We start from the raw sequence: 13,060 nt of genomic DNA, 5'->3' as shown, positions 1-13,060 counted from the left end.
TTGGCAGTTGGAATTCGATATAAGAGTAGGCCTTTGCCCGGGCAAAATTTCCCTCATAGTACACTGTATGGCATATGCCCGTCTTCATTAGCCCAGTTTAGGAGCAGAACAGTAGGACATTAAACCCCATTTCATTTCATTTCTCCTAAACATTGAGATGACCTTGAGAAAATCCATGGCAGACGAATCTTACTCCTTGTCATGTACAACCTTGGGATCAAAACCATGTTATAGACCACTCTACGCTACATCCTCCGTGCTGATAGAAAAGAACACTTTTAAAGCAAAATGCACAAAAGTGGACAGTGTAGTTAATAGACACAATGCAAATACCAAGATTTTATATATATTTATATAACATTTTGGATGAGGGCTTAAACATGTTTTCAAGGGAAGTGTCAGTCCTTCATGTTTACGGTGCACTTTGGTCTTGTGATCTTACAGGGAAAAGATGGGCTTCTGATATCCAATATTCAAGACAAATTAAACATTTTACCACTGGTACACGAATCGTGTACCATAATGCGTTTCAGCGCCATTTGGAACAAGGGACTCAAAGAACGCAGCTAGACATATTCCACAAGTCATGTCAAATGGTGACGCTATATTCTTATCTGGAGAGCATGCGCAATAAATATCATCGGTGTAGACCGGAATAACCAGATGCTAAAGATTGCCATTCAATTGAGACTTCTGGCGTATTTCGCCGAACATAACTGATTAGAAATTACAGTAAAAACAGAAACGGTTGAATGTAAATCAGTTTATATACATTCACATTACATTATTGTATGCGTTGCGACCCATTTATGTCAATCTCTTAGTCCCGAATATTAACGATTTAGCTCCTTTATATCCAGTGGCAAAATTAGCCTATTTAGCTGATCAAAGAGGGCATTTTCAGTTAAAGGTAACATATGTTCAGGTAATAATAAGAACTTTATCTTGTAAAACTACTATTTTCAATGACAGACTTTATGATCTAATGTGCACATGTTAGCCCTTCAACCAATCTCATGACATTACATGTATACATGAGAAACCTAACTAGTAACATAGCCAAAGATTCATCCATAAATTGCCTGGATTATAATATTATACATGTATTCTTAAAAACAGTCCCTACCTCCCCCATTTTGTTTACCATGCAGTTTGTTATAATTTATTTCCCTCTTCCTGTGCCCCATACTCTCATATTCATTGCAGACATGTTAAAGATGGGTTCCCGCGTACAAACTGGGTGATTTAATGGTATATATGGACTAAAAACATATTGAAACTAATTAATTTGTCATAATTATGCTTCAAATCCTTCTCAAACATTGTAATTGCGAAGGAATGCCCTGCTATTAAAATTCGATCAAACCAGGTCATGTTTACGTCACGTCTTGGATGTCAGAGGAGAATTCATTGCATACATAAGACGATGTTGTCTTTAATCGCTTACTATTTATTACAAATATCGAATCCTAATTAAATTCTCGGATTATTCACTACCCGCGTCGCGTCTTTTTTATCTCTGAAAGTGTTGTACGTCTAACTCTTCATAGCGTTTATCAACTTGTACATCAATGTTCGCGTGTGACCTTTGACATCATGCGTGCAGAAATTCTTAATCGTCGGGCTGTTGATTAGGGGAATCCTTACATTTTTGTCCTGTATACACTCCATGAGTGTTTTTCGGGGAATCCAGTATTTTTCTAGTAAGATTGGATATCTCTACTTTCCATATATACCAAAATTGCCATACTTTTATTGGAAATAACCATCCGATAAATACTTTTCTGGGAACCCATCTTTAAATAGAAAAAGAACAAATTATTTGAATTAAAAACATATGCTTTGTACAATTGATTAAACAATGCAATGTAGGCCTACATGTCAATGTATGAGGGGCAACATAGATTAGAATTAGGTAAATATTTCATTCTATTGCATTAACGTCACTTTTTTCCATTGATGTTTCTTTTACTTCTTCTTTATTTTCAGTAATATTCGTCTGCTTTTCAGATGTGTCACTGCACTTTAATTTATCATTTGTAGTTTCATTATCATTTGTAATTTCATTATCGTTTGTAGTTTGATTATCATTTGTAGTAGTAATGATATTGTCAGGTACATCCACACTATCAGTCTGCATTTGGTCCTTGGACAGATTTTCTGTCTCTGCCTTTAAATCTGAGGCTTGCATTTCATTTGATGGGCAATTTTGTTCATTTTTAGCAATCTCTTGGAGATTGTACTTCTTAAATTTTGTGAAATTTTTTAAAATACTAATGCAACAAATTGTACACAAAACTTGAACAAATATTAAGCAATCTGGATTATCATATTCAACTGTATGTGCTGGATTTAATTCGGTTACAAGATGACTTAACTCTGGTATGATACTATCACGTCCAATATTATTATTATTTCTGGCCTTAAATATTATAGAGAATGACATGCCTTCACCATATGGTGTTGAAAAGTACTTTTGAAATAAATTTCCTCCCAGTTTTTTTATTTCATCTAGAACTGCTTTACATGTTCCTTCAACGGGAAAAAGTCTCATCACATACCTTGACCTCTGAGTTTTAGTATCATATAGATTTTGAAATAATTTCTCAGCGAGTTCTGTAGGGCTTTCTAGAGTAGTCTTGATAAAAATACAATTCTTTGTCTTGCTTTCAAGCCTTTGAAATCGTCTTTCTGTTGATTTCGTTTCTTTAATTGCACCAACTTCTTTTGTCATGGCCTTTTCAATATCCTCATCCTCGTCCTCCTTTTCTTCACCGCCATTATTTGGAGCATCAGTTTTGAAATTTTCTGGTCCATATAACTTATCAGCATAGTCATTGAGAATGCTATATGCTTCTCTTGTAGCTTCCTTCTCTCTGTCACAACAAGTAATGATAAATCCCTTTAATCCACCCTCTAAAATATTTAATCTTTTACGTTTAACATTCGCACACTTCTTATAATATGACTTTGGACGCTTTTTCCCATGTTTCTTGCCTTCAGAACTCATTTTCTTAAACTTTCACCCTGAAAAATACCGACAGAATGATATTGTTAAATGACCATGTTACACTGTAGTATGGATGGGCTATCTACATTGCCGTTTCCAGTTGGTTTTAAGGAGATTTATTAATAGCCATCACAACAGTTAAAAAATAATGTTCAATTTGACATGACTTTGCTACAGTTACATCAGTGATGCTTAAATTAGATTTTTTGCCAATTTTATTTTACAGATCTGTCAACCTATCCTCAATGAGTTTAACAAATATCTTGTAAAAAACACTTTACTTTCCAAGTTGATGTGATATCATAGGGAATATTCACAAGCATGGGGTCATATAATGTGATAAGCTTCATTTTGATTAGAATATTACTTTTATATACAACTTTATTTGTATCATTACTAGTATCTGTGCTATCAGTGATACTGTATATTCATTGAGACTGGGGGGATCACGTGGCTAAGTGGGTAAGGCGCTGGCTCGCTAGCCTGGAGGTCGGGTGTTCGATCCCTGCATTGGCCGAGAAAGTTCATCTCGATTTTTCGGCGTGGTTTCCCCTTGTCAGTGATGCAGAACAGAGGGCCTGACAAGGACAGTTGCCTAGTCGTTCGGATGGGACGAAAAACCGAGGTCCCGTGTACACATTGGCGTGCACGTAAAAGATCCCTTGGCAGTTGGAATTCGATATAAGAGTAGGCCGTAGCACAGCTGCCCGGGCAAAATTTCCCTCATAGCACACTGTATGGCGTATGCCCGTCTTCAATTAGCCCAGGTTAGGTGCAGAAGAGTAGGACGTTAAACCCCATTTCATTTCATTTCATTGAGACTGGCGATCAATTGTTTCAATATATATCTCCTATATAGCACTCGGTTGATATTTTTCGTTGCCCAAACTCAAATGAAATCCCCCAACTTAACAACTGTGTGTTAAAATTTCACATAAATTAAACCATGTAATTTCCTTTTTATATAGTTTAAACATACATTATGCAAGAGTTAAATCTTCCTATTGCAGGTCTTTCTTTAGGCCTGAAATGTTATCTAAATTATTAATTAGACATTAATTAACTTTTCCAGACCATAATCAATTCTCAATGTCATTGCTAGCCTGCGATATATACTGAATTAGAATCTGATCTGCTGCTCAACGCTCATCGATGATTAAATAAAAAAATCGATAATCGAGACAACTTGTATGTTTTTTATCGTACCGACTTTAGTAATGATGATCAAGGCTAGGCCTAAAATTCAATTGCTAAATAATTCTCAGTTCAGAGTGGATCAATTTGATTGAAATTTTCAGCAAATTCCCTTTACATTATCTAGTTTTTTACAATTAAAGTGAGAACTGCCAGCTCTCTATCTAATCTCCCATAATGTATCTTTAACATACTCTTTGAATCTCTCGTAACTTAAAGGATTCCTAAAAATTAATTTCAATTTAAAATTTGAGAGATTAAAGATTAAAAGAAACAAATGGTTAGATGGGTCCTTGCTTTTGGTGGGGTCCTAGTCTTTAGCATAGTCAGTTTTTAGGATAATACGGCACTGTGACAAGTGATGGTCAAAATCTGCGATACTCTTTTAACAACAACAGCTTCATTGGTTTCAACCCAACACGTGATGAGGGCCATGAATGATGTGTTGAAATTTCAAGGGGCAACTTTTCTTTATTGGTTGGAATATTTAACCAATGGTGATTTCAAACACATAGGTAAGTTCTTTAGTGACCATATTAAAGTAGGCCTACTTTGTCTTCATATGTGATGAAAATACTCAGAGTGCTTTGGATGAGTTGTCTTTGGGATGAGTTGTCAGGTGGTATTCCTTATTTAGCCAGCATATCACTATATCAGTCCAAATTAATTTAAAAATTTTGTTAAAAAAACCATAGGGCATGGCAAATATATTCCTGTCATTGACAATGTCAGACTCAAACATGATCAAAAGCATGTTTCAAACATAATCCTAAAACCTCTTTATTTTATGAATAAATATAAATTATCGCAACTTTGAACTAAACTAGGTACCGTATATGACTACTAGTATTACTCATTAGCAGCTTACATGTAGTAGTTACTTTAGTAACGAATATTATCGGCCCTGCTCTCTATCCGAAATGACAATATATAGTGAATTCGATTTTGGCGTAGGCCCTAATACAGGGCTACACGAACTATGTCAATTCTAAGAAGACTTACGGCCCAAAAATCTACTACTTTCAGTTTATCAAAAATGTCCGCCTCCATTAATCGACAGGAAGTAAGTAACTTAGACAATTATTTGACTAAATCGAAATAAATACACAAGTCACCAACTGGAAAATATGCTTAATAGACAAGCTAAAGTCATCAGATTATTTCTTAGTTTTGAAAGAAGCAGACAAATCTGTCCTTTTCACCAAACACTAAATCATTAAACGCACCTTGTTTTTTTTTTCAACCGATATCTGGATTTCCGGTACGCGGAACGGAATGCGGAACGCGGAACGAAACTATTGTGACAAAATCTGGACCAGTCACTATCACATATGTGATAGAGCTGGTTAAACACATTCCAAATATAATTTTAACACAGAGATCATTGCTACGATAGCTGAGTAATATAGGTTGAGGTTTCCTGAATCGGAAGTGACGAACGCCAAAGGAAAACACGAGTCATATCTGACTGATGTGACGAGTGATAACAGATACACGGCCAAATTTCTGCTCACTAATAATTCCTTCGAAGACCAAAAATTATTGTGTGAGACTGTGAGAGGATATGACAATTCATAAAAAGAATTGACTGCCACTAGATAAGAGAACACGAAAGAAAAACAGAAAAAGTCCGTGCATTACCATGTTTTTATAAGGTACCGTAGGCAATAGAATGGATATAAACAAGGGAATGTACGGACTATTTCAATTTTTCTCGTTTTCTTTTATCTTATGACATTCAATTACTTTATTGAATTGTCAGGCATCCTCTTACAGCCCCATATAGCAACTTTTGGTCTTGGGAGGAATTATTAGTGAGCAGAAATTCGACCGTGTAGGCTATCTGTTATCACTCGTCACATCAGTCAGTTATATAGAGGGATTACTCGTGTTTTCCTTTGGCGTTCGTCACTTCCGATTCAGGAAACTGTATTATTCAGCTATGGTAGCAATGATCTCTGTGTTAAAATTATATTTGGAATGTGTTTAACCAACTCTATCACATATGTGATAGTGACTGGCACCAATATTGTCCTTTAATAGTAATACAGTGCTTAAACATGCATTATGCAAGAGCAAAATCTGCTTATTACAAGTCTTTCTTTAGGTCTGAAATGTTATCTAAATTATCAATTAGACATTAATTAACTTATCCAGACCATAATAAACTCTCGATGTCAAGGCTAGCCTTCGATGTTGGCTGGATTAGATTCATATATGCCGCTAACGGCTATTGGTAATTAAATCAATAAAAGTGGATAATCGAGACTGTGCTGTTTATATTAATGATTTTAGTAATGATGACCGAGACTATGCAAAAATTTCACCCGCTTCTTTCTCGGCTCATAGTGGATCAATTTGACTGAAATTTTCAGCAAATTACCTTTACACCATCTAGTTTTTAACTATTATAGCGAGAACTGCCATCTCTTTATCTTATCTCCCATAATGTATCTTTAATGTTTTATTACAGAATTTTTAAAAGTAATTTGAAACATTATAAATGTAAAATTGCCTATAGGCTTTTCCAATGGAGATCCGTCGTCCGCTTTACTATCCGAAAAGTACCGAAAACAATCCGAAAAGGAACGAAAAATATTAAAAAAAATGTTTTGATACTATACTCTATACTCTTAAAAAAGTAGGGGGTATTCAGAAACAATACAAAACTGCGGAAATGCACTGCGGTTTTTATTAGAGGTAACCAGTGTATGTTAATAACAGGCCAATTGCCTACACATGATAAACAGTTCACATGGGCGGCTTATTTAACGGCCCCATTTCACTCGCAAAGAGATACCCTGTCAAAAGTGAAAGTGGACGTTTTTGATTTTTGTCTTAATAATGAGTAATTGCTCCACCAATCCTCAGACATTCAGCATGCTCCTAATCAACCGTCCAATCACGATTTGGGGCAATCTGACCCACTCCACTTGCAGTGCCACGGCCATTTCTTGCAGTGTTGTCGGTTGACGTTGACGTCGACGAACACGTCTCCCGATCAAATTAAACGTAACACACTAAAGCAAAGATACGCTAAACAGTATATCTTATGCAAGAACCGATATGAAAGCAAACATGGATAGGATAAACCAGCATATGCGGCAGTTTTCATCAACCCTTCCTTGAAGCGTCAAATTTGACAATGAACCCCTCCCACGTGTATGGCGCTTTGCGTGTCGCACATGCAGCTCAGTGAATCTGTTGGGGGGATAAGTTCTTCATCTGTGAACATACTCTCAAAGCATGTCAAGTGTCCATGACTATTTATCATATCACAAATAGAGAAGAATTAGGGACCCAACTGGGTTCCCGAACTCCAAGCCTTCAGCCTTCCCAGACCCCGCCTTTATTGGCTCATCTGGGCGCCCAGCTCCCACTAGGTCTTCCCGGGACCAGATCTGAGCCCTCACTGTATCCGGGTGGCTCATGGGACTGCCACTCATAGATCCCATATGATGAGCCTATTGAACAAACTGAACGTACCTGTTGGGATTCATAAATTTCACTGGGGTCCGACCGTGAAAGTGGTTCTAGGACAATTACTCCCAGACAATTACCAAAACATTGCTTGGTGTTGGTAAATTTGTTATTGTTTTGGGTAAGGCAGTTTTTCGCTCATTTTTAGAGCAAAAGTACATCGTGGTAGATTTATTTCGTCTAATTAGTAAAATAACATGTACCTGATCAGACATAATAATTGTGTAGCAATAATATTTTCAGTGAGTGAAAAAACGTCAACCAGTCAGGGGGTAATTGGCAGTTTAAAATAGCTAGCCGGATGTGGACACTGTGTTTTTGATAAGGCATATACTGGATGTGGGCGTGGCCTGCCTCAAGGCCCCGAGACAAGCAACTCTGCGCGGGAGGGGGTGGGGTGGGGTACCGGATTCGAAAATGTTTGATACACGGTCTCCAGCGACATCTAAGGAAACAGGAGTTCACTTTGCTTAAACACAGACACTGGGATTTAATACAACATACACTGTTAAAAATAAATGTAAAATTACAGTGAAAAATATGTAATTTCTTTAACATAACGCTGTAAAAATACCACAGTATGTTTTTATACAATAAATTTATTGTATTAATGCGGTAAAAATTGGTATATTAACCATAAAAGTGTAGTTTTACAAGTTAGAACTGTATTTTGTTACATGTAACCTGTATTGATACAACTATGTTTGTTAACGTACATGTATGCTGTATTTTAACTGTTTTTATGTGTTATTCTACTATTCAAACATTTTTAAATACGGGATTTGTGTACAATTTACAGGAAACATGTAATTGTACATCTCTTTAGAACCTTAACATTGATAGACCTTTTAAGACCTCATTACTTTTCGTCTATAGTTCACTTATTGGCGGGGGGGGGGGGGTATCGGTGGCTAAGTGGGCAGGGCGCTGGCTCGCTAGCCTGGAGGTCGAGTGTTCGTTCGATACCTGCTTTGGCCGAGAAAGTTCATCCAGATTTTCCGATGTGGTTCCCCCTTTCCAGTGATGCAGACTGGACAAGGATAACTGTCTAGTCGTTCGGATGGTACGAAACATCGAGATTCCGTGTACGCATTGGCGTGCACGTAAAAGATCCCAATTAAAAGTATATATATACATTTATATATTTACAGTTATAAGTATACTTAAAATACAGTGTCCGATTTGGAATATCACATGTGGTTTGTTAACTTAAATGCATATATATACAAGGCTTATGTAAGATTACATCAAACGTAAAGTAGAAATACAACCATATTATGATGTCAGTTTACATTATGTGAACTGTATATTAACAGAAATGCCATTTGAATTATTATTTTTACAGCAAATTGTAAATTAACTGTCAAATAGTGACCACATCGGTTATTCCCTTTTTATCCACATGTAAGATTACATCAAACGTAGAAATACAACCATATGTCATTTTACATTATGTGAGCTGTATATTAACAGAAATGCATCACTTTTTTTCCAAAATATTTTATTACTAGGTGGTTTTGTATGTATAATATTATGCAATACTATGAACTAATGTTTCACACAATGCTCCCAAACGCAAAAAATATCGGCCCGTGTGCAAAAATAAAAAATTGCACGAGATGCACATGAAAAACCCAATATTCACGTGCAGCATTGTGTGTGAGCCCTTTAAAAGCATGTTTTCAACTTAATGTGCAGTACATGAACTGTGAAACGTCAATCTGTCGTAATTTGTTGTTGGACGTGTGAAGGAATCGAGCTAGAGATGCCGAGACTTACTGAAAATCAACGGAATGAAGCCATGGGAATGTCCAGGGCTGTCATGTCTACACGTGCTATTGCCAGACACTTCAATTGTCATCAGTCCATTATTGTAAGGTTGGTGGAACCTGTTCGAGTTACTGGATCAACACGTGACCGTCAACGTCCTGGTCCACAACGCGTTACAACCCAGGCTCAAGACCGCTACATCCGGGTCACTCATCTGCGTGACAGATTCTGCCCAGCGACTCGAACAGGTGCAGCAGTCGTCGGAAGACAAGGACCAGCAAGTGCCAACACCGTAAGACGTCGTCTAAGAGAAGTAGGACCTCGTGCACGACGACCTTATGTTGGAGCTATCCTCACGGATCATCACCATCAGCGGCGTTTGTGATGGGCTCAAGGACACCATTAATGGAGAAGAGTAGACTGGCAAAGTGTGCTCTTCGGTGATGAGAGTCGCTTTCATCTTTATCACGCTGATGGCCGTCAACGTGTGTGGAGACGTCTTGGGGAACGTCTTGCAGACTGCTGCGTCTTCGAAACGAATCGATGGGGTAGGGGAAGTGTAATGGTGTGGACAGGCTTCACATTTCATCACCGAACCGCCCTACACATTTGCAGGGGTCGCGTTAATGCTGTAGCCTACCGTGATGATGTCTTGCAACCAATTGTTGTTCCGATGTTTCGAGCGCACCCACAACTTCAGCACTTCCAACGGGATAATGCACGTCCGCATACCGCCCGTTTTAGTATGGACTACCTGGCTGCTAACAACATCCATGTCTTGGACTGACCAGCCATGTCTCCGGAAATGGCACCGATAGAACATGTCTGGGATGAGATTGGACGCCGTCTGTATCGGAGACCACAGATGCACACCATTGCTGCTTTAGAAGCTGCTCTTGTCCAAGAATGGAACAATTTGCCCCAGGTCTTCTTTCAAACATTGGTAAATTCCATGCGACGTCGCTGCACAGCGTGCGTAAGTGCCCGTGGAGGACACACGCGCTACTGACATCTGTGTCGTACTTTTGGTTTTGACCCCTCTGACTTTGTACCGTTGATTACAGATTAAACATCCATAAGTGTACAAATGTGTTGTTATTGATGTGTTCCCATTTGAATATTGTTCACAATAAGAAGCAAAATAAATAAGATATGTTAACAGGATCGTTTTGTTATACGAAAAACTAAGTGATGCGTTTTCCATGGCGCTCAGTATATTTTTACAACAAATCGTAAATTTACTGTCAAAAAGTGTTCAAATCGGTTATTCCCCCTCGACCACATATCGAATTTTGTGCAAAATATTTTCTGTTATGTCAGTCAGATTACTCTATTTTAGAGAAATAGGTTATTTAAAATCTGAATGCACCTAACAGGTGTATGCCATACATTGGGTTGTGTGGGACATTTTGCTTCGTGTCATACCTCCCACTCTTTCCATTGTAAAAAGCAGAACAGTAGGACGTTAAATCCCATTTTATTGAATTTCTTTCCATTATCGAATGAGGTTTTGCATGCTCGGCTGAAGGTCCGCAAAACTTTATGTGTTCGCCAGGATCAAACCTAGGACTACCTAGCCGAGTTTGGGACAAACACATTCCCTTTAATATTGGGGCACCTGGCTGCAGTCCAGTCAGCCCCAGCCTCGCCCCTTTTAATCCGGTCCTGAGTATTGGGTATTGTAGGCCTACACTGTAAATAATATTTGTGTAATTTTATCGTAAAATAACAGTATTTATATCCTCTAAAGCCAATTGGTATATCCCTGAATTAGTTCATTGGTCTAACGAATTCGTTGGTTCTTAAAGCAACGACCGGAAGTTTTACAACATAAGATGTACGGAGTTACAGCGAGATCAGGCAAAGCGAGATCAAGTCTTCCGTCTTCCATTGATCAATTCTTCCATTGATGACTAGGGTTAGTTTATAAAATTGTTAACGCGTATGAGTTGAATCACAAGGTCAGTCATTGAGTCAAGTGGTATTGTTTCGTTTCCCCGCATTTACGTGGCAAGGAGTAGGGTCTCTATCCCATCCTCGTGTGTTTTCTCCGGGTCCTCTGGTTTCATCCTACTACTAAAGATCCCTTCGCGCAAGCGAATTATTGAAATAAAACTGAACCATGTGCTAGACCCTAAATGCTTATGTTCGTGTCTAGTGGGCGTTAAACCCATTTCTTTCTCTCCCTTTTTCTTGGAAAACGATATGTGTTCAGACAATTACTGCACCTCTACAAACACTTCCAACCCAATTCTTCGGTCATACGCCATAGAGTGTGCTATGAGGGAAATTTTGACCGGGCAGCGGCACTATCGTCAACTCTTATATCGAATTCCAACTGCCAAGGAATCTTTTACGTGCATTCCAGTGTATACACCGGACTTTGGTTTTTCGTCTCATTCGAAGGACTAGACAGCTGTCCTTGCCAGTTCCTCCGTTCTGCACCACTGACAGTAGCACTCCGAATTCCAAATGCCAAGGGATCTTTTACGTGCAAATGAACTGAAGTGAAATGGAGTTTAACGTCCTACTGTTCTGCTCCGACTGTTCTAATGAAGACGGGTCTTTTACGTACACGCCAATGTGAACAATGGGACCTCGGTTTATCGTCCCAACCGAACTGTCCTTATCAACCCCTCCGTTCTGCACCACTGACAAAGGAGGAAACCACGTCTGAAAAGCGCGATGAACTTTCCCAGCCAACACCGGGAGCGAACCCGCGACCTCCAGGCTAGTGAGTCAGTGTGTTACCAACTTAACCACTGTGGCTCCCTCAGCATAGGCGTATGAGCCACGGGGGGGGGGGGGCACTGAAATGACTATGGATTAAAACATTCCGGTAAGTCACCTAAGGTAGGCTATATTGGACCACTTTGAAGTTACTATATTCACGGGCTGGAATATCATGAAAACGCGTTTGCAGTCGTCCAGTTTTCCAAATTTCCTAGGGGTGGGGTGTGGTAGGGCGAGGCGTACACTTTAAGCGCGGCTCCTTCGCCTCTCGCAGATGACCGTCGCCGCCGTCAGCTGTAACCCGAAAGTTTTTCGGGCATTTCAGGTTTTGCCCCCACCTCTTAACATGATCGAGCCCGTACGCCTATGCACCACAAGGCTATATCTTATCTATAAATAAAATCTGGTATATCTATATATATAGTTTTATCTTTGTAAGAGGACACCGGTGAAACACCTTTTATAAGTTACGTCATCATCCAACACCAACGCCAACCATAACACCAACCATATTTATCGTTAATGATATACATAAGTATACAATTTCACACACCGTCTTCTTTATATATTCTATATATTATTATTGGCATACTTATTCACCAAGGAAATTACTCAAATATCTATTTTATTTTTACACGTGACGGCATTAAATGGGCAATCTCGGTTATATTTTGGAGAATAAAGCTGCTTAATTTTGTGTTAGAAGCACTTAAAATCCTCTACCTACGAGTCGAGCTACTAACTCAAAACCCGTCACTCTTCATCTGGAAATGGAGATCGGTGTCCCAAGCTGTAGTATACAGTCAGTGCCGGATTAACCTTGTGGGGGGGGGGGGGGACATACCAACTGTGCGGGGGCCCCATTGTTGTTTG

The 13,060-nt window shown here is 38.7% G+C and overlaps 1 protein-coding gene across 4 annotated transcripts; it reads right to left on the bottom strand.

Moving 5' to 3' along the window:
- Positions 1 to 748: 748 nt before the first annotated feature.
- LOC126824761 (THUMP domain-containing protein 1) lies at positions 749 to 6,386 on the bottom strand. 4 transcript variants are annotated; one of them, XM_050554128.2, is made up of 2 exons: positions 6,364 to 6,386; positions 749 to 3,027 (listed from the first exon to the last, which is right to left on the bottom strand). In XM_050554128.2, the coding sequence occupies exon 2, from the start codon at positions 3,008 to 3,010 to the stop codon at positions 1,925 to 1,927; it is 1,086 nt and encodes a 361-aa protein (XP_050410085.2). In that variant the 5' UTR covers positions 3,011 to 3,027; positions 6,364 to 6,386; the 3' UTR covers positions 749 to 1,924. The 4 variants fall into 4 exon arrangements, with proteins under 4 accessions (XP_050410085.2, XP_050410082.2, XP_050410083.2 ...); XM_050554125.2 differs by lacking the exon at positions 6,364 to 6,386 and adding an exon at positions 5,431 to 5,598; XM_050554126.2 differs by lacking the exon at positions 6,364 to 6,386 and adding an exon at positions 5,207 to 5,406.
- Positions 6,387 to 13,060: the final 6,674 nt, after the last annotated feature.

The sequence above is a fragment of the Patella vulgata genome, chromosome 6 (assembly GCF_932274485.2).
Source record: "Patella vulgata chromosome 6, xgPatVulg1.2, whole genome shotgun sequence".
Lineage (NCBI taxonomy): Eukaryota > Metazoa > Mollusca > Gastropoda > Patellidae > Patella > Patella vulgata.
This window is presented reverse-complemented; position numbering and strand designations above follow the sequence as displayed.

Bases quoted from the DNA above. Each gene is read 5' to 3' on its own strand.
- LOC126824761 (XM_050554128.2), bottom strand. From the start codon at position 3,010: ATGAGTTCTGAAGGCAAGAAACATGGGAAAAAGCGTCCAAAGTCATAT.